The sequence below is a fragment of the Ptychodera flava genome, unplaced genomic scaffold, assembly GCF_041260155.1.
Source record: "Ptychodera flava strain L36383 unplaced genomic scaffold, AS_Pfla_20210202 Scaffold_88__1_contigs__length_448041_pilon, whole genome shotgun sequence".
Classification (NCBI taxonomy): Eukaryota; Metazoa; Hemichordata; class Enteropneusta; family Ptychoderidae; genus Ptychodera; species Ptychodera flava.
In genome coordinates, this window is record NW_027248410.1 from 125257 (window position 1) to 147016 (window position 21760).

The following is a 21760-nucleotide window of genomic DNA, read 5'->3' on the forward strand; positions in this document are numbered from 1 at the left end:
TTTAAATTTCACCGAATAAACGCGGCGAACAAAGAGTGCTTCCTTTCTCCATGTTTCTCTTCGTCTCTCTGTCCCTCTACATGTATCTTCTCTGTATGTAACTTCTTACACAGTCGCTGCCACGATACGTCTATGCTGTCACACTGATAATCTATCTATCCACCAACATGATCTATCTATCTATTTATCTATTTGTCGGTCTGTTTTTTTTATTTATGTAAATGGAAAACACTGGTCAAGAGGTTTTATAGCTTCATCCTTTGTCAAAAAAACCGTTCGGAATAACAATCAATGGAAGAAACTGGAATGCTATATGAATTGCCCGGTCAACTTCCGGTTCGTCTAGTCTCGAGACAAAGACGATATCGCTTGTGTGAAACACAGACGTTCTGAGGATACACAACTTTTCATTCGGATCGGAAGGCACTAATGACCCACTTGGTTTAATCTCCGCTCCTGCTAAACAACAGTATCTCGTTGGCGTGTACACATAGTAAAAATAATCGATCTTTATTTCTATGTTTCTCGAAAGAAGTTCAGCATTGTAATAGAATGAAACTTTGATCATGACACAATACAATAATATCAATAGGTCTTTCGGAATAAGGGTAATGATTGGATTAGGTAATCATAGCCTGGTAGTTCCAGAAAAATATCTGATAACATCAACTTACTCGTAATCCTATGGAAATTTGAAAAAATTGAAATAATCTGCCTAGTAGTTTTCGGGGCAAGGATATGGTGAACAGTAGGATGTTCGTTCGCTTCATTGCTTGTCAACACTCAACGTGTGTTGCAAATATTCTGCCATGGCGAAACTGACACTGAAGTCAAACGTTGAAAAAACAGTGCCAATTGACCATTGATACATGACAGATGTTTAAGTTTTTAAAAGCAAAGAGTATGCATACGAGGCGCAAAATGTAAAAAATAATAATTTACATACATACATACATACATACATACATAGATACAAACATATATAGACACACACACACACACACATACACACACACATACATACATACACACACACACACATATATATATATATATATATATATATATATATATATATATATATATATATATATATATATATATATATATATATATATATATATATATATATATAATTTTGGGGGTATATTTTCAACAATCAGTCATCTACGTTTTAATGAAATAGGTGTAATGTCAGTTGTAAGATAGGAACACAAAAATTGTCAATTCTGAAGTTTGAGTACAGTATTTTGAATGAGCTGAATGTATTCCAACACTCTCTATGCATAAGCGGATGTCCAGAACTTTTTAAGGGAAATGTGATTGAAATATTAGTACATGTTGCATTCTTATACTAAATTCTCATACAGAAAACAGAAAAGTATCAGGAACTTCCATTTTTTTCATATGAAGGGCATGCTGAAAAATATGTTTGATATTATAAAGAAATGCGCCCAAGGACGCGCCGAAAAATTGTAAACATAAAGATAATTAAAAAAAAAAAAAAAATATATATATATATATATATATATATATATATATATATATATATATATATATATATATATATTTCAAAATTGTTTATCTCTTCAAAAAGCTTGATTGTGAAAATATTTTTTTTTACATTTGGCGCCTCTTATATGTGATATCAAAATGTCAGAAAATAAAATCTTCTTGGGATGTTACTTTACTACTTTGCAAGTATTTTCGGACATAAACCCTCGAGGGTGTATTATGGTGTTCAATCCATGCCAAAATTACTATTTTTATTTTACAACTTGACATGCAACTCCGTTTTCTATTTCACTACTCAACATGCTATTCCACTACTCCGTATCCTATTCCACAACTGTGTATGCTATTCCATTTTCTATTTCACAATTCAACATGCTCTTTCGAATTTCATTTCACAACACAACATGCCATTGCAAATCCTATTTCACTACTCAACATGCTATTCCACTACTCCGTATCCTATTCCACAACTGTGTATGCTATTCCATTTTCTATTTCACAATTCAACATGCTCTTTCGAATTTCATTTCACAACACAACATGCCATTGCAAATCCTATTTCACAACTCAACATGCTCTTTCGAATTTCATTTCACAACACAACATGCCATTGCAAATCCTATTTCACAACTCAACATGCTCTTTCGAATTTCATTTGACAACACATCATGGCATTCCAAATCCTATTTCACAACTCAACATGCTCTTTCGAATTTCATTTGACAACACATCATGCCATTCCAAATCCTATTTCACAATCCCATTCTAAACCTAGCTCTGCGGAGCAGGGCATTGTTACTGGCTATCGAACAAGATTCAAAATGGCGGACGCGAAATGGTCCCCTCGCACAGAGAGAGAAATGCGAACTTTGCGCAAGTCTAAAAACGCAGCTTAACAAATAGTGTATCTAAACAAGATGAGCGTGCTCGAAAACAAGGATCGATCACGATCTTAAATTAAAAATTGGCTGTTTTCGGAAAAGAAACTGCGCGCTGCAATCAGCAGTTTTGTCTATGGTGCACGTGCGTGGGAGGCTTATTGTGAAAGACCGAGATTTACTATATGGCGTCTGATACGGATATGGTCCCATCGCAGAGATGAAAGTGGGCTTTGTGTAAGTTCAAAAGCACAGCTTAGCTCATCGTGCATCTGTGCGTGCTCAAAATAGGAGATCGATCACGATTTTGGGTGAAAAAACAGATTGTTTTCGGTGGAGAAACTGCGCGTTGAAATCAGTGGTTGGTTTTGCCTATGGTGGTCAGCAGGGCTGTGGAGGGAGGCCTTTAGTGGGCAAGGGGTGGACCATTGGGGAGTGGAAAATTTTCTTTAAAAAAAATTCCCCGCAAATTTCAATAAAAAATCAGCCAAAGAAACTTGAGAAAAACAGATGACGCACTTAGGTAAAAGAAAAAAAAATCCGTCAAAAGTTACTTTCTGAAACACATTTTTATTTTAGTCTGCATCAGATATACTATGATTCTTTGGCCAAGAAGGGGGGGGGAGGGGAGATCTGAAGGGTATAATCGTGGCCAGTAAATGAAGTAACTTTTTTATTTTTATAACTTTTTGTTCTGTTTATCATATTTTTTCTTTCACTGAAGTTGTGGGTGATTAGGTTCGTGAGATGGATAGAGAGGGAAGACATAAACCTGGTTGAACTTGAACGTGAGCTTTATTGACTGGTTTCAGTGCAAGTACAACGAGGCGCTGCGAGACAACGCACGTCTGCACGCCATGAACACTAGAAAGTTCTAAAGCCTAATAACTCTTAGTCACGTGACCGGAGGTGAATACTAACGTAATGATTGACAGATAGTTTGATACTTTTACTGTGCTCAGAGTTCGTTCCCGACATTTACTCCGGCCCGCGAAATATCAGTTTACTTAACTCAACAAATATGAAATTCAATAAACTATTGAAACATGAAAAGTTGCAAGCATAAACTATTATCTTGCATGAGAACCGTCCATTATGTGTCCATCAAAGTTCTAATAAAGTTAACACATGAAACTCAATACGACGTTAATTGTCAGTGTTCCGTGGCAATTACTCTATTCCACTCCTTGATTCGTCTCATGGCTTCCTTTGTTGCTAGTCTCGATGAGCGTCGGATGTGATTAGTTGTAGCGCAATCATCTGTTGATGGGCTGGTGCCGTTGACATCGCCAGTGTTTATTTCAAGGGGATGTAATTTGGTGACAGGTCGGTTGCTAGGTCCATTTGCTGTTTTAATTTCAGCTGAGCGAACTAACCCGTCGTTGCCAGCGTTTAGTTTCTGTACAATGGCTAATTTCCATTGCGCACGTTTCTTCTGACTGTCATGTATGAGTACGACGTCTCCGACTTTAATTTCATTCGTAGTGGAGCCCCTCACGTAATTTAAGTCTCGTTCCTTCAGTGCGGTCAAGTATTCGTTACTCCAACGAGCGTGAAATTGCTCTAAAAGTCTTGAAAGACGATGAGATCTCTTTTCCAAGACGGTTTGCGACATGTAGTTTGGATCGCGTAGTTCGTCGACGTTGATATCGTCGTTCGGTAAAGTGGTAATTGTTCGGCCGACGATGAGTTGCGACGGATTTAGAGGTAGGGGTTCGTTGCAGTCGCCGTACACTTAAGTCAGTGGCCGATCGTTAATTACTGCTTCGATCTCTGTGAGTAGTGTTCTCAGCTCATCTTCGTATATAAAAGCTCGTCGCAGTACTTTCTTCAGGCATAATTTGTAATGCCAATCAATCGTTCCCAGAAACCCCCCCCCCAAACCAGGGGACTCGCTTCGGTATAAAGTCCAATTGGACGAGGTGGTTCGCGAGAAATCCCCTTACAGATGGAGAGTTCATGATTTCGTGAATTTCCTTCGCTGCTGCATGATATGTTGATGCGTTGTCACTCAAATGAAATTCGAAAGAGCATGTTGAGTTGTGAAATAGGATTTGGAATGACATGTTGTGTTGTGAAATGAAATTCGGAAGAGCATGTTGAGTTGTGAAATAGGATTTGGCATGGCATGTTTGTGTTGTCAAATGAAATTCGGAAGAGCATGTTGAGTTGTGAAATAGGATTTGGAATGACATGTTGTGTTGTGAAATGAAATTCGGAAGAGCATGTTGAGTAGTGAAATAGGATTTGCAATGGCATGTTGTGTTGTGAAATGAAATTCGAAAGAGCATGTTGAATTGTGAAATAGAAAATGGAATAGCATACACAGTTGTGGAATAGGATACGGAGTAGTGGAATAGCATGTTGAGTAGTGAAATAGAAAACGGAGTTGCATGTTGTGTTGTAAAATCAAAGTAGTAATTTTGGCATGGATTGAACACCAAGGTGTATGCTCGAAGAAGTGTTTTCATTCACATCAAAAGGTCATTTGACATAGTTTAGCAACAGCAAAATTGCGCACATGCACACGTCACTGATATGAAAACCTAGCTTTAACTTATGTTTTACCGCTGCGAAGTGTGCCTTCACGATAAGTGTACGTATAATTTGATTTCAAAAAAAATGGAAATAAGTCCATGGAAATTTGCCGTGTAAATTTTCTCCTGTAGTTCTGTTTGATGCGGACCATCGCTGGTGTAGTCAGTCAAAAATAAAGTCTTAGTCTTACACCATGGAGCTAGAAACGGACCTGGCTCAATGCTTACACCTATACATTGTACCGCTGTATAAGCCGCTGATGATCTATACACGTCTAGGTGTGCATGGTCAAGTTCCAATGTACTCTTCCATCTAGCTCCATTGGTCAACCCATGGAGGTAAGGGTCAGCCACAGTCCGTATCGTGTTGAAGGATTAAGGGTGGGCATATCATGGTCAGCATTACCATAATGCTGACCAGAAAATTCACCATCAATAATCCCTCATTACCTAATTCTGTGAGCAAACTACTTCATTTACACTTCGCCACGAAATGCATACAGGTGACGCTTTTCACATCTAATTAACAGGCGTTCATAGTGCACATGTTAGCATCGGCGAATTTGTAATATTTATTACCGCCGCCGGCGGCGCCCTACACATCGTCAGGTTTTCAATTCCGTGGGCATGTGGAATTCTGAATGAGACTTCCGACGTCACGGTGTCAGCACTGAGCTCTGTCAACACGTTGTTGCGACGTCTGGATTTTGCAAATTACGACAAAATATGGGTAAATTTTTGGTTGAATTTTTTTCGTTTTGTTAAGGTTAGTACTCCATGACTATTAATTTCATCGCCAACATTCGAAGTGATGGCCAACAGTTAGTTCCAAAGACGTTGTTAAGTGTTTGTCCTGATAAGATTCTCTTTTTTTTTCAAGGTTAGTACTCCATGACTATTAATTTCATCGCCAACATTCGAAGTGATGGCCAACAGTTAGTTGCAAAGACGTTGTTCAGTGTTTGTCCTGATAAAACGTTTGGCGGTCTGTTTACCAAGATCGTGACAATAGACAATGGGCGGTGCATCTGATTGAGCGAAAATTACATCAAAAATATAAAAAATTATGACAATGAAAAAACAAATCAGTTACACATTAATTAGAACTGTAATTCCCTTTGTTATTGTTGAGAAATATAGTGTTGAATTCAATAACCATATCAGTGTATCTTGTCTGAGATATTTCTGGGTAGCCTAAAGGGGGAAAAGATCATTTTGCCTTGTCTGCAACCCGGCAAAAACGACGGAGGGACCGCGGGTATTTTGGGGGCTAGAAAAAACTAAAACTATTCGCTTGCGGCCGCTCCTGAATCCTGGTCCAAAATCCGATGAACAAGATTTTTTTAAGTATGATGTATATTTGTACATGCTGCTATTGATATTTTTATTTTGTATTGCTTTGCCATGTCCGCTGCGATGACATTGGTTGAGCTGAACCACGTGCAGGACCACAGAGGACCACATTAATGGCTTGTTTACATGCCCGTGAATATGAACAATAATATTACAAACTCACAGTGTCATTAACATCTAAACATTACGGCTAAAATGTTAGTCGTGGTTCGTAAACTCATCATAACTAATCATCATAAAATAAAACGACCCTTTTGTCGGCCAGGGTTTGACCTTTCAGGTTTGTTTTCCGCACTTTAACGGGCGATATTTGGCTTTCCTCTTGCGCTTGCCCCTGTCATCTTTGATGAGAAATATTGCTTTGAAAAAAGTGTGTTGGCAACATGTTGCTCCACCTTAAGCAACTATACATGCGTTAACGTTCTTTTTCATGCCGTCATTAATATTTTACAATCAATTGGCTCCTTTGTGATGTTGTAGGAAACAAGTTTGGAATATCGCATTACGATTGAATTATTAGAAATCGTGACTTTCTCGAGAAGTGTACGAGTTATGTATATAATTATCGACATGGTCAAGTGAATTTCAGACTTACTTTATCTTGTACGTCAATGGATGCTTTAGATTCCAACAGCAATCTCGTAGTGGCATCACGATCGTTTGCCGCTGCCAAGTGAAGAGGAGTTTTCCCATTCTGTGGTAAAAAATAGATATATCCTTAATGATAGAATGACAAAATGATATTGCATGACAACCACTGTCTGACAATTATCCTATCTCTCTTATTCGATTTTAAGTGGAATAGCTCGCATGGCCTTGAAGAGTGCATCAATTGAGATGCAAATAAATTCTTCGTACTAATTTGTTCACGCTGGCTAGTTATTCCATATCGTCCTTCGAAAGCATATCTTGTTCGGGCGTTCATCCAACCATGATTTTTTACTTAAAGTGTTTACGTTTTATTAGTAATCTCTGAGAAATTAGGATTTAAGTGTTTAATTGTGACAGAGCTTTAATGCATCACGTGGACTGTCTCACGTTCCTGTGAAAATGAGCATGGCCTTGATTAGCGTTTCAACTGAAACGCAAGACAAACATAACAGTGCATGTTAGGCTTTAACGAGGCTTATTTCCTTTTTAAAAGTACACTAATTTTTTGCCGAATAGTTCAACTTCAAACCAGTAACCATTTTCTCACAGGCTGACCAATTCATTTGGTAGATTTTGCTGTGTTGAAAATTCTTACTTATCCATTTTTAATAGCCGTTATGGTTTTTAAGTAGATCTTTAGAACCCCATGCTGTACTAATTTAAGCTCAAAACAACGTACTCAGAGTGATTTAAAGTAATGGCAGTATTTATGTAAAACATGTCTTTCTTTTTGACCAAGTGACAGGTGTGGCCAATGCAAATCAATTTGTACAATATTTTAACGGCTTGGCTAGGCCACAACCTTCTCTTTCACTACCACGGCAGGCAACAGTAAATGTTAACCCATGTTTGTTTCATTTTATTTATTAAGCAACAACGTATGCTTTGAAGTTCTTTTTTCATGCAGTCATTGATATTTTACAATCAATTGGTCCCTTTTTAATGTTGTAGGATACATATTTGGAATACTGCATTACAATTGGACTTATTAGAAATCAATACTTTCTTGATAAGTGTACGAATCATGTAAATAATTATCGACATGGTCCATTGCAATTCAGTCTTACTTTATCTTGTACATCAATGGATGCGTTATGTTCCAGCAGCAATCTTGTAATGGCGTCATGATTATTTGCTACTGCCAAGTGAAGAGGAGTTTGCCCACTCTGTTGAAAAATATAATATATCGTTAATAATAGAATGACTAAATGATATTTCATGATAACCGCTGTATGACACTTATCCTATACCCGTTATTCGATTCCAACAAGAATATCGTGCAAGGCCTTGAAAAGTGCATCAAATGAGATGCAAAAAAATATCTTCATATTTAAGTGTTCAGGCGGGTTATTCCATATCGTCCTTTGAAAGCATATATTGTTCGGGCGTTCATCCCAACCAAGCGCAAGACAAACATAATGGGTGCATATCAGGCTTTTAGGAGGCTCACTCCCATTCAAAAGTACACTAATTTTTGCTGAATAGTTCAATTGCAAACCAGTAACCATTTTCGTACAGGCATACCAATCAATTTGTTAGATTTTGCTGTGTTCAAAATTCTTACTTAACCATTTTTATAGCCGTTCCAGTTTTAAAGTAGATCTTTAGAACCCCATGCCATATTAATTTAAGCTGAAAATAACGTGCTCAGAGTGATGAAAGTAATGGCAGTATTTATGCAAAACATGCCTTTCTTTTTGGCCCGGTGACAGGTGTGGCCCAATGCAAATCAATTTCTACAATATTTAACGGCTTGGTTATGCTACAACCTTCTCTTTCACTACCTTGGAAGCAACTAAAAACATCGCAGCCAGAAAAACAATAAAAACAACAGCGACAACATCAACAATAACAGAACACCATCCGTAAATAGCTTGTCTACGAATAGGGTTATATTGGGAGATGTTACTTTGAAATCACTAGACAGGTAAAACAGCCAGTATGTAAGGTAAAAATGGTGAATGGAGTACGTTCTGTGCACTTAAACGTTGTGTTTGGGAATATACGCAAAGGAACTCCTTCAGAAATATATGTCTGTCCATATGTTCATATGTCTATGTTCATCGTACCAGTAGAGGTTCTGTTCATTCACGGGGTACATCATACGCCGACATCGGAGTACACTTATTGGGGGCGATATTTGCCATGCTGCTACTCTGGTGTGCCATATCCACAAGGAATTTGTGTTTGCAAGAAATGTGACGACAACATATTGGGGCATGTGCTTGCAGGGCATAGCTTGATGAACTCTGTGATTAAATAACTGAATAGACAGTGCTAGTGCAACACGGTCTCGTCCAGTATATCAAGGTACTGGCAAACAATAATATTCTGTCACCCCATTTATTTAAAGGTATGGTAATCGATCCCATGGCCTAGGAGTGGCACGTGTAAAGCAGTGTGTATCTTTGCGTCAGAGGCGGAATAAACTATGAGTGTATCAATTTGTCCAGGAAATATCAATCCCGACAGTCATGTGCGGACGCAAATAGAGTCAGTCGACGTTAGGGACACAAGAATCACGAAGAGAAAACAAGCAGTGGTTTTGAACACAATCAATGTACCCGGTACTTCACCGATGTCTGTAACTCTGTACATGAACATATTGTAACTTGACGCACTTTGACCACAGCTCGTAACAAGGAACAGTGGAAAGCAGGCGAGACATGTAGACCCATAACAGCCACTCGTATATTTGGTGTACAGTGAAGATTTTTCAGATCAACAACTTTGATGGACGGTGGACTGACCTTTCTTCCATAATTTTTACCTCCTTCAATTTAGTACAAGATTTTCGTATGGACCATCGATGCGTATTTACAGTCGTTAAGTGGTGGCAAATCCTAGTCGTATTGATTACTGCTGCGTAAACAGTCACTGAATAAACTTAGCACGCATTTAGGAGCACTGGAGCACCGCTTTTAATCGGAAACCGTCCGTATACGCGTATAACGGTGACAAAAGCAACACATGGAATCAGGCGTACATTGTTACTCAATTACTTTGACCAAGAAAAATTGAATTAAAACACCCAAATGCTGAACGATGATCATACAAAACTTTGCAGGTTTCTGGACTAAACCCAAACCGACTGGATCTCAGTCAACTGTGCCAGGCCGGACGTCTACTCTATTAGCGTCAACTCAATCTTTCACTCTGGAAAACTTTACGCCACAAACTGGCATGGTTATATACAAAATTTACCTTGAAACGCCTGCTTGCTCTTGCTTTACACAATGTGTAAAAATGGGTTATTCTGCTGAGAAATACGGCAGCAAATATTGCAAGGTGAATGTCTTACTCTTTCTCGCAATGATTTAACATCTGTGTCTATTTTATCACGGTCACTGGACCATTTCTGACGATTTTTACCAACAGAGAATCAGTTCACACTCATCGTGGGAACACATTGCAAAGATATTCACAAAATTTTCATCACAGGAAAGATTACAGTAATAACCGCTTCAAAGATGTAGGAAATGTATAATGGGTTGTTCATCTTGGAAAATCCCGAGCTACAGGCTCTAAATACAAAATGCTTTTTTTCTTGTGAACAACTTCCCGACAAATTTACAATTACACTCCAGTCTGCACATGATGGTTGTACCCGTACATGTGCTGCGTCCAATGGAGAGTCAAAATACTTCAAATCAAAAGTCAAAAGTATAGAAAAAAATATAAATATCCAAGCAATGTAAACAAGAGTAATTTTGATATGATCAATTTAATGTATATTATAAAAAATGTCCAGGCCACTCAGAACAGTGTAAGATTATGATCTCACTTGTTCGAATACTACACTCACATGGAAGGGTAAAAATGGGAACTCAGCTCGTTATATACTGCTTCCGCCAAGCAAACCCGCTTAAGCGAAAGACAGTAAATGACCATAAATGTAATTATTATTGCTAGTGTTTGTAAATGTTGCAGACTTATCATCAGTAGTTGGCAAATTTATAGAGTTTGTCAGAAAACTATTTCAGTGAATGACCATGACATAAGTTTCAAAACACTTGAAATAGGAATGCAATATCAATATCAGGATAGAAAAATCAGTTACAGACAATTGAGGAAGAACGTAAGAGTCATATTAATCAGCGAATTAAATGAATTCTAGGTAACTATGTAAGTAACAAAGGTAATGTTGTACCCTGGTTGGGAAAGTAAAGTTGATTAAGATTCCACAACAAGTCAGATATCAAGCTCAGAAAAACGTATAGAGAAGAGCGACATCATGGGGAACTTCAGAACTTTCATCATTGTTCAGTCTGAACGGTCGACATTTGATGCTAATCTGTGGCAAGTGTCTCTTTTTTTGAACAACTCCTACAGAGATGAATCAGTCTTGATTTAGTTTCATCAACCCGACCTGACCGGAAATAATGCAGCTCATGGGCACCTGTATACTCGTCGCATGAACGTATCCAAAGGTCGGCCACTGCATGGACGTTTGACCGTGCATCGCAAGCCAAACAACGGTTTTGGACGTCACGAGAGCATTGTTTTCGCTGTCTGTGAGAGGTTGAGTGATTTGGGAAGGCAAAGGAGCTACTGCTTGGTAGCTCAATGGATAGGCATAGATCAGAATGGAGTTGATTTCGGCAGAAAGTAGTTAGAAAAGTATTTTTTCGTGCTCAGTCCAAAATGGATCCGCATGTTGCTGGTTTTGTCCATGCATGGTCCCTTTGTGGAGGGACCGTGGTCCATGGCAATCAGCAGAGCTGTGGTAGGAGGTAGCTCTGCATGGCAGGACTCAGGTGTTACCAGCGTTTTGCGGCCTCCCACCACAGGCCATATAACGCCGGTAACACACAGCCCTGTCACACAAAGCTATGATGGGAGGCCGTATAACGTCGGGAACACACGGCATTGTATGCAGGGCTAGGCCACAACATACTTCCAAAAGAGATCGATCGTAAAATAACGTACTGCATGTCAACGTACACATCACCCATTCTTAGGCCTACGGGTACACAGATCTACAAACAGACAGGGAGAGGCAATCTGCTTTAAACCTAGCTGCAGTACAGTAGCTCGAGGTTTTGCCTTGGTGTTTGGCAAAATCTAGTTTTGCCATCCAACCTAAACACCCAGGGAAAACCTCGCTCGAACTACTGTATTTGAGCTACTTGAAACCATTAAGCAGTCCGTCAGTACCTGATCTCATTTGAGACTCGTCTTCAGTAACCGTTGGTCAAGTATTTAACCCAGTAGTCACTGTAGTAAGAATCGTTTGTTTATTGTTGACATCGTTATCAATCTGATGTACACACATATGTTTGATCGTTTGCAACTTTGCGCGTCCCCTCGTGATTGGCAGCTGTTTGAATGCTTTAATGTATTGTTTGTTGGACGCTTCGAACACAGCATTGAGGCACTTTTGGCATGAAAAACCAACTTAAAATGGGAAAAAAAGAGAGAATTTCGCCAACAAAGTAATGCAAAAAGTATTCACAAAACGTAATGTGTTGGAATAGTGCTTTAATGTACACCATTGTTCTTGAAAAATCCAGATTTTAGGGAGCATTCGTAGACGCTACGACCATGTGCCACTCATGATGGATTATGAACGCCCAGGATGATAGGGGGTATTTATAGGCTCCCCTGCCCTTAAAGGATGCCTTAACATACTAATAAATGCTATTCAAACGAAATTACAATCGTTAGCGCCACCCTGAACAATGAGAAGAAGTCGGACATTAAACTTCCTGGGGACACGGATTAGTTGAAGTTTGCAATTCTGATAAACTAAGTTTTACTGCACATACACCTGCCATATTTATGATGTTAATCAGCTGCATATTAAAAGATATTTATATAAAACACTTGCACATGTTTTTTTGGATTTTACACATTTAAGGATTTCTAGTCTTTATCACGGAAAATTTTTATATTGTCAAGAAAAAATAACTGGTCTCTGTTTTGACTCGGATAAAACTTGAAATGACATTTTCTTTGCAAATCAACAAGTCTAATTAGCTATTTTTGTAAAAAAAAATTACACAGTGAAAAAAAAATTGGCGGCACTGACAAAGAACGTTAATATTTCGCTTTGCCACTTCATAAGCCTAATTCACGGCTGTGGTCATATTTTCATATTAATAAATGTTATCTGGCCCACACTCTCTAAGTAATAATTACAATGTCTGATATACATAGGAAAAACCTCACCTAACATCAGTAAAATTCAAATGTAAACAATTCAGGGATTTCAAATGCCAACCTTCAGCTGGTCAGACCAACCCAGTTCAGGGATTTCAAATGCCAACCCTCAACTGGTCAGACCAACCCAGTTCAGGGTATTCAAATGCCAACCCTCAACTGATCAGACCAACATTTCAGGGATTTCAAATGCCAACCCTCAACTGGTCAGATCGACAGTTCAGGGATTTCAAATGCCAAACCTCAACTTGTAAGACCAACCCAGTTCAGGGTTTCAAATGCCAACCCTCAACTGGTCAGATCAACAGGTCAAGGATTTCAAAATAAAAGTTTTGAAAGTCAATTGATGGGTGTGAGAGATCAAGAGCAAGATTTCTCTTTACGTTTACAACAACTAACATGAAATTTAAAGTATTATTCTCAAACCCCCACTTGTTATGGTTATATACTCTCTCAACTTCCATAACACACACACTATGGTGTTTGCAAATACATACAAACAAGGAGAGAAACTTCAAATCCAAGTATGGTTTATTTTAAAAGATGAAAAAACTGTAACAGTATAATGGAGCAGCTCAATAGCACATTTTTAAAAATGTAATAAAATTATGATTTTATAACATTTATTTACAAGCAAATAGCCACAACCTTTGTGTTAATTCTATGAAGGAATTTATAATAAAATTTTGCAATATCAAACACGCAACCGATACAGCTCCGCTGGGTTATGTAAAGGCTACCTATTTATGACATACGTTAATGAGGAAGTTGGATATCATTGATAGTTTCCTTGCATTGGCCTGACAACAAATGGCAAAATAGCTTTGAAATACAAAATTAAACATTCCACCACAATTTAAATGTATGACATTCAAATCACCCCAAGGAACATGTCAATTAATATCAAAGCTATTAGATGAGTTCTATGAGACTTTGAGAGAAAATATTTTGACCAAATACAGTAATAATTCATAATCACAGTATATTACATATGGATAGTTGCTGAGAATCTGTATACAAAATTTCAGAAAGATTTAAAGAAAAAGAAATTTGACCAATAATGGCAAAATTACCCAAAAATACAAATTGCAGATTTCATCCTACTTTGAATACATTACATTCAAATCATCACTAAGAATTTGTCTTCCAAATCTCAAAGCTATTAGATGAGTAGATATTAGATAAGCTCCATGTCGCTGACAGTGGAGCTAAAAATTGAAGCAGTGAAATGTTTTCGTTCTCAAATTGTTTTACAATGAGCCTCCATGGGTGGTCGATCAGAAAAGAATTGTACAAATTTGAGAGTCTGAATTGTCATCAATGCATGTTCTACCTAAAAACAGAAAGTGGGGATTTTCCTATTGGCTTTCCTCACCAGAAAATGTTTGCAGGATTCTGGACGATAAGCAGGCATACTGGTCGGCATCCTTTTCTATTGCAAACACATCTCGGCCTGTCTGCAATGCTGCAACTGCTGTAGAACCTGGAAAAATAAGTCAGAAAGAATTGTGAAGATGGTTATATGGTAAACAGATTAACTAAACGGTCACCCACTCAATCATTTTTCCATGGGAAGCAGTCATTCCGGATATTTAATGTGAATATTAACTTTTATCTTTTTGATGAGCAACATTTCTGATCACTGTCTCTTGTGGATATTGATTGATTTAACTATCATTTTTACATACCAGGCTATACCAAGGTAACTCTATCATATTGTTTGTATTGGTTCACTACACACCTGTACCACTGCAGGCATCCAAGACCATTGCATCTTCAGGACTAAAAGTTTCAATTAACATCTCCATCAGATCAATAGGCTTCTGAGTCTCATTTGCCACTGTACCATCATCATTTCTCACTTAAGTATCTGCTGTGCAAGACCAAAAATTGTGATGTGACTCCTTCTCTGGCATGTTGACTTGCTCCATGGCAACATCTCCTGTCACAGACCAATAGCCAATGAGCACGCCATGAACTGCATTGCACATGGTAACAGTAGAACCTATGAGAAAAAAACAGTACAACTGAAAGTCAGACCTGTAAGCCAAGTTTGCAAAGTCGAAGCCTTACACATGACTGTTTTACTCAAGGTGCTTTCATAATTATTTATGTATGTTTCTACCAACATTTACTTAAGAAGGATCTACCTACCGTATTTGAGTTAAACTAGGGTAGGGGCTAATACACAGATGTAAAGCTTTCTCAAGACTCAAAAATCCTCTGAAATCAAAGGGGAAGGGGCACTTATACATGAGCAGAGGCTTACACTTGGACAAATATGGGTAATTCATACAGCAAAGCCCTATGTCTTACATAGTAGTACCTACAAATGCTGATTTCCTAAATATCAGAGGTGCCACATTAATTAAATTAGAGAGAATATTTAAACTTTGTGAGACTGGCAGGAAGAATCGGATATAATTTTCAAGAAAATCCTACCATTTACCTGGATTTGCGTTCTTTACATAATAGTAGCCTTTTCCAACGAGTAGTGGCTACAATACTTTGCGCTCATATATGTTTGACCTGACTTTACAAACATGTTTATAATACTAGGGACAACAATAAAAACATTATATGGACAATAAAAATTACTTACCTTTTGGTAGCAGATTCAATTTCTACTGCCAAGTCGTCGAGGAGCATATCACCATCATTAGGTGATCCACTGCTTTGAGATGAAGACACAGATCTGAAACTGTCGGAGCCTGTGGATGGCGTGGGACTGCTACAGCTTGATTGCATGTCATTGTCGGCTTGACTACTGATAAATGTATCTGAGACAGACAGCTCATTGTCAGCATGACTAGAACTTCTACCACCCTCACTCTCTGAAGACTGCTTAACAAGCAGTTCATCAAATTTCTTAGCAAAGTCTTGTGGTTTCAGCCCTTTGAAGTGTTGACAAAATGTGTTGGCATTCCATCGAAATGTTTTAACTGGCACTGCATATGGAGCATCAACTGACATGTTTTCAAAGATGATCTATATGTAAAAAGAAAATAATGGGAGAATTAACATCAATATCAAAGTCTACATGCTAGGGCTTACAGTGGAAATTGGAAACAGTCTGTTAAAATAAAAGTAAATTAAGCAGCAGGCAGAGTAACCAGTATCCTTATCAGTTTGCTATATTCCGCTAGAGTAATTGACTTCATCATCTTTTAACAATTAGGTTCACACTGACTGCATTCACTGGCACTAATATTAGCAGGTTGCTCTGGTTTTACAGCTTATAATTGACATAATCATTAAACAAATGTTATGACAGTTCACTAAGCTATCACCAGTTGCAACAATAGACATAATAGTTGAGCCAGTGTCGAAGCACGGGCAGCCCAGATGCACTGAGTTTCGCTCACTACTGTTTTCTTTATCATTTCCTCTCCTTTTCTTCATGCTCTGACTGATCAGAGAAACTAAAATGAATTATTCTATTACATAACCTAGCCGCTTGAGTCTTTATTTTTTTTACACCCCAGTACAAGGGCGTTTATCTTTCTTTTACACATATTGTAATTAGTTGACACAACTAAATATGCTAATATCAGGGATTTTATGGTTGGTCAACATTGCCAAAGTTAGGAAAAGTTAAAAAGACACTTTTTCATTCACATGGAACTGATAGAAAAAACAGTAGTGAGAAAAACTCAATGCAACTGGGCCGCCTGTGGTCTAAGAGGAAGTTTTTGTTCTCTTTCACATCTTTCACACATAGGAAGTGTTGCAGGTGTGTCAAGATCAATGGAGTAGGGGACTGTTCACAGCATGACTGTAAAAATTACAGACCACTTCAACAGCAATCTATCACAGTCCCTCCACCAGACCGTGTTTCTATCAACTTATAGATGCATCATCATTTCAACATGAAATTCAAAGTTTCAGTATGAAATACAATTAATGTTTAACTTCCAATGTTTGAAGCATGCAGTGTGCAGTGCTGAGGTTGAGTGAGGCAAGGAAACAGTCAACCATAGACAGTAGGAGAAGATCCCCCTACTGTCTATGGGTCAACCTATTTGCAACCAAGCTGATATTTATTTAGTAATATGGTGCAGTCATGCGGTCTTGCAGTCATGGAATAAGCTTGCTCTTTCAATAATAAAAAGTATTGGCACTTGCTTCAGATCCATAGTCGCATCAATCACTTGACAGTTTGCCCTATCGCACACAATGTGCCAAGGGATGGTACACGGTCCCTTTATATGGCTACGGATCAGCAGCAAGGGTGCCATGTAACTCTGCGTACAATGCTGTGTGTTCCCGGCGTTATACGGTATGTGGTTGGAGGCGGCCATATATAACGCCGGGAACACACACTGGTACGCAGGTCTGGGCTGTGTGTTTGCAATCGGGCGAGTTGGTTCTGGGCGGGTTGGAAAAGGTGCGAGTTGACTGGTACCCGTATTGATTGCCGGCTGCAATTTGAATCGAACACGAATGCAAAAGAACTTGGACCTCTCTTAATATTAATAATCACTACTGATAAAGCCGTGGCATATTGTGGGTGTTATGGTACGTTGTCAATCATGTTGACGATGATCAGTGATTAGGAAATCTGTAAAATAACTAACCTTAACGTAGGTAGACATTTTAGACGGGTCGGACGGAACTTCGAGGCATTTTACGGCACCGTACTCTCTCCCTTCGACGCCACTTTTCCCTGGTCGGTGACGCAGTGTTCGTGAAGAGGATGTTGCTGACGCATTGCACGTGGATATCAACAATCTTCTGTCAATGTCACTGTCAGTATCATCTCCGCGGGAGCCGAACCACCATAGCCTTTTGGGAGGCATTTTCGATTTTGCAGGGTTGCGACGTCGAGAACGGCAGCCGACCGGTATCGCCCTTGCTTGGTAAATGACTAGTCAAGACAATTTTCTCCTCATAACACATCGCCAAGCTATTGTCAAAGTTTAGACTTCCGGTAAACAATTCACACATTGCACCGTGTACACACCGCAACCGTCGTGGCTGGCTAGCTGGAAGGAAGGCAGTCTTCACGTTCTTCGAATTACGTCATCAAACAGCTGACTGTCGAGGCCACTTTTGAAAAGGTTGATCACTTTGTTACATGAGGGACATGAATGTACGTGACATTAATAAATTTAAAAAAAATCAAAATGTTTACTACAGTGTATGCAATAGCCACTAACTCTTTATATATTCCAGCTTTTTGTGGTCGCATGTCCTCCAACAGTACTATAGAACAGTGCATAGTGTGAACGATTACCGCGCCGCTCCAACCTTTTTTATGGTTGTTCCTTGCCTAAAAGTACCCGGATGTTATCCATTCAACCTTTCTCTGGGACCGGATCGAGAACTGCACTGTCAACTATTATTCCGTTCCCAATGCAGTGGCGGGAGCGTAATTATTTGTTTTTGGTCATTTTACCGACTATTTTTGAAAGCGGATAGACTGCGATACTTCCATCGTGTACAACAACTGGGTAAGTGTGCACCGATTTCGTATGATAACTGGACGTTTAGCTGCATATGTCAGAGCTGTGTTTTGTCCCCAGTGTTCGCAATAACCTTAGCTGCTCTGTAGCTCAGTAACTGGTCAACTGGACCCCGTGTCAGCTGGACCTACAGGTGCCTTGAGTTGCCAGTGAAGTATGCATAGTATGCTTCACATTGGCAACTCCAGGCACCTGTGCTATAACCCCCAAGTAAATTGGACCTTTTTAATAAAGTTATATATGAACTAAAAAAGAGCTCCATGCCAATAGGCACCCTGGCCCTACCGCCTGCTGCAGTGACATTTTGGCGTGATGAACGCAAATCAAAAACAAACATCTTCGAAACTTCCCTTGTCACCTTGTCATATGTGTCACAACTTGTCAAGCTACATACCGGCTATTGTTTTATATTATGGGGCGGTCGATTTGTGCAAGGGACTACCACCTGACCATTACTGATCGGTGGTTATCTCTGGTCACATAGTGAGCTGCATTTGTTTAATATATTTTCTCGAAATCTTTCTAAAACTTACTCAAACCCTGAAACACTTAGCTTTATTATAGAGCAGAAATAATCAATTGATCCTCTTTCGACATGGCCAGGGCTTACACGGTAGGCCCTCGCCCCCTCGGTCGCCCCCAATATATAATGGTATAGTCAACAAGGTAGTTCAGTTCTGTAACAGAAGGGACGAGATAGACCCCCTTGTCCAATGTCCCTTGTCTCCTTGTGTCAATAGTTGTCGGTTAATAATCGCCTGTTCATAGCCTGATTATGCACTTGAGAATGGGAGCACCACAGGTCATTATTAGTAACATGCGCTGCTGTAGTTATGTAGAGTCGTCTAAGTGCATCATATTATCAGCATGTACAGATTTTGCAATTAATATGTTTTTTTGCATTCATGTTCCAGATTTTTTGTAGACGCATTTCTCATAAAGATGGCTGAAACTATTTGTAGTAACTTCGGTTTACCTCCTAATAATGGTAAGTAAAAATAATAATAATAATAATAATAATAATAATAATAATACAAAGAAGAAGAAGAATAGTTGGTAAAATATGCCCCTGGTCATTTTTTATGCAGGAAAATATACACGGACAAACAGTAACTCCTCCTGTAAAAGTTAGATTTATTGTAAATCTATGCAAATGTAAAATAGCCATGCTACTGATCGGACATGCCATGTTTGGTCTCAGATTCCCATAATTTTGCCATGTTTCAATTGTCATTGAATATTGCATATGATGTCTGTGAATATATAGGGACTAAGCTTGAGTAAACAATAAACTGAAAAAAATGTTCTGTTTTTCGTCGAACAATGCTTATGTTTCAAGATGTGTTCCCATACAACCATTTGAGCACTCTATGTCATGAAGTACCCAATATAATTATTCAAATTTATCATGCAGTCAAATTGATGCTATGAGAATTCTAAAACCCCAGCCCAGCTCAAGTTATACTGCGTCCTCAGTAATCCCCTATTGTGCTCCCAATGTCCTGTAACTTTCATAACATTAGGCCGCATTCAAAAAATGGTGAGGGGGCTGGATGAGTTCAGGGGGATTCAAAAATTCATGGGGCAGTTGGGGGGACTTGAAAGTTTTGCTCTGCCCATGGGACGGGACCTGAAAATATTTTGGCGCCCAACATTTTGATGTCATCCCATGGTTTTAATGTTAGTGATAATTAAACAAAATCCAGAACCAGTTTGTAGCATTTTATGACTTTAATCTTGGAAAAATCTGAAAATGTATGAATGCCAATGTTTAAGTAAAAACACCAAATTGGCCTTGTAATGGGGTAGGAGATGCAACTGTTGAGAATTTTTTTTCAATATTTCTATGCAATGATAATGTATCAAATACAGTTTCTTGATGTCTACAGGATGCAGAAAGTCAGTTTTTCTCTTAAAATCACTTAAATCAAAACCATTCATTCATTTCAAGTTCTTGCAGTGAATGAAATTTTCACATCTCTTTGTACAATAACACAAAAGTAAAACTTTGAACAGTATGACTAAAGACTCTAAATGAAAAAAATGTGTGATTTAATGAACTCATTCATTTCATACCAAATATGCCAACATTACACCAAAAAATTCTAAGATTATTAGTAAAAGAAATATTTGGTGGAATAGTTTAACCTTCCAGTATTGTGAATTTTGTGAAACCATCAGAGTTGTATAAGTCCTGTACATTTGATAAAGTTATTTTTTCCGGTAGGTCACTGTGCTCAGTTTTTGACAATTTGGTAACATGTAGCTTTGAATTCACAGTTTGCATACTCTCTCATGATCATCCTTTTGTGTGCTTTTAGCTGGTGCCATTGAACTGGCCAGAGTTGGATAAACTCAAGTCAACTTAGACTGCTTAATCCAAAAAGTCCACTGATGAATTTAAAAACGAATCAAATTAAGATCTTGCCCTATTAAAGCCGCACTTTTCAATCCCAGGTTCTCGCATTAGTGGAGTTCTCCTCCCAGTCAAACACATGGCCAGTATGATGTTTGATTTCTATAACATTAATTACACAAACTGATCTCAACCTTTTGTCACATTTTGCTAATCCTGCAAACAGAGTTTATGCAAGCTTTTGATTGACAGTCGGTTCAAATTGCCAACGGTCATTGATTCCCCACCACAAATGCTTGAATTTCCTAAAAAATTGTCTTCCAGTCGCGTTAGACTTTGAATATAACCACAAAGTTTGATCGGCAGCAACTTCACGCTGAACGCTTGGCAGTCTGTTCTGTGTTTTTGCGGCCGGGGAAAAACTAAAAAGTGGCATTTTCTGGAGCGTGTGCCAGGTTTTGGCGTGTTTGGTGTCCACTTACACAATGTACGCCTCCATACATTGGCGTCCTTTTAAAGGGAGGCTCCGTCTTTAAAGCATATGGCTCAACAACCTGCTGATAAGAGGTAGTGTCGGACATCTGCATGCAGAACTATGCAATACCTGTTTATTTTTACTCTGCATGTATTCCTAATAAATACCCAGCTATGATAAATGCTGTTAATGTCATTATTCATATTCATAGAAATGTAAACACACCATCATTGTTTATTAGATAATATTTTATTTATTTGTGGTCTGTCACATGGTTCAGCTCGACCAATTAAATTGTGACGGAGAGGGCATGGTAATATAATAACAAAATAATGGAATTCATATTTTGTTTCATTAAACCTAATATT

The 21760-nt window shown here is 38.5% G+C and overlaps 1 protein-coding gene across 1 annotated transcript in view; it reads right to left on the reverse strand.

Annotated features, from left to right (window-relative positions):
- Positions 1 to 4008, reverse strand: part of LOC139129058 (death-associated protein kinase 1-like) — a 42738-nt gene extending 38730 nt beyond the window's left edge. Inside the window, exon 1 of the mRNA XM_070694731.1 lies at positions 3568 to 4008. Within this exon, the coding sequence (XP_070550832.1) occupies positions 3568 to 4008 (441 nt within the window). The remainder of the gene's footprint in view (positions 1 to 3567) is intronic.
- Between the last annotated feature and the right edge of the window lie 17752 nt (positions 4009 to 21760).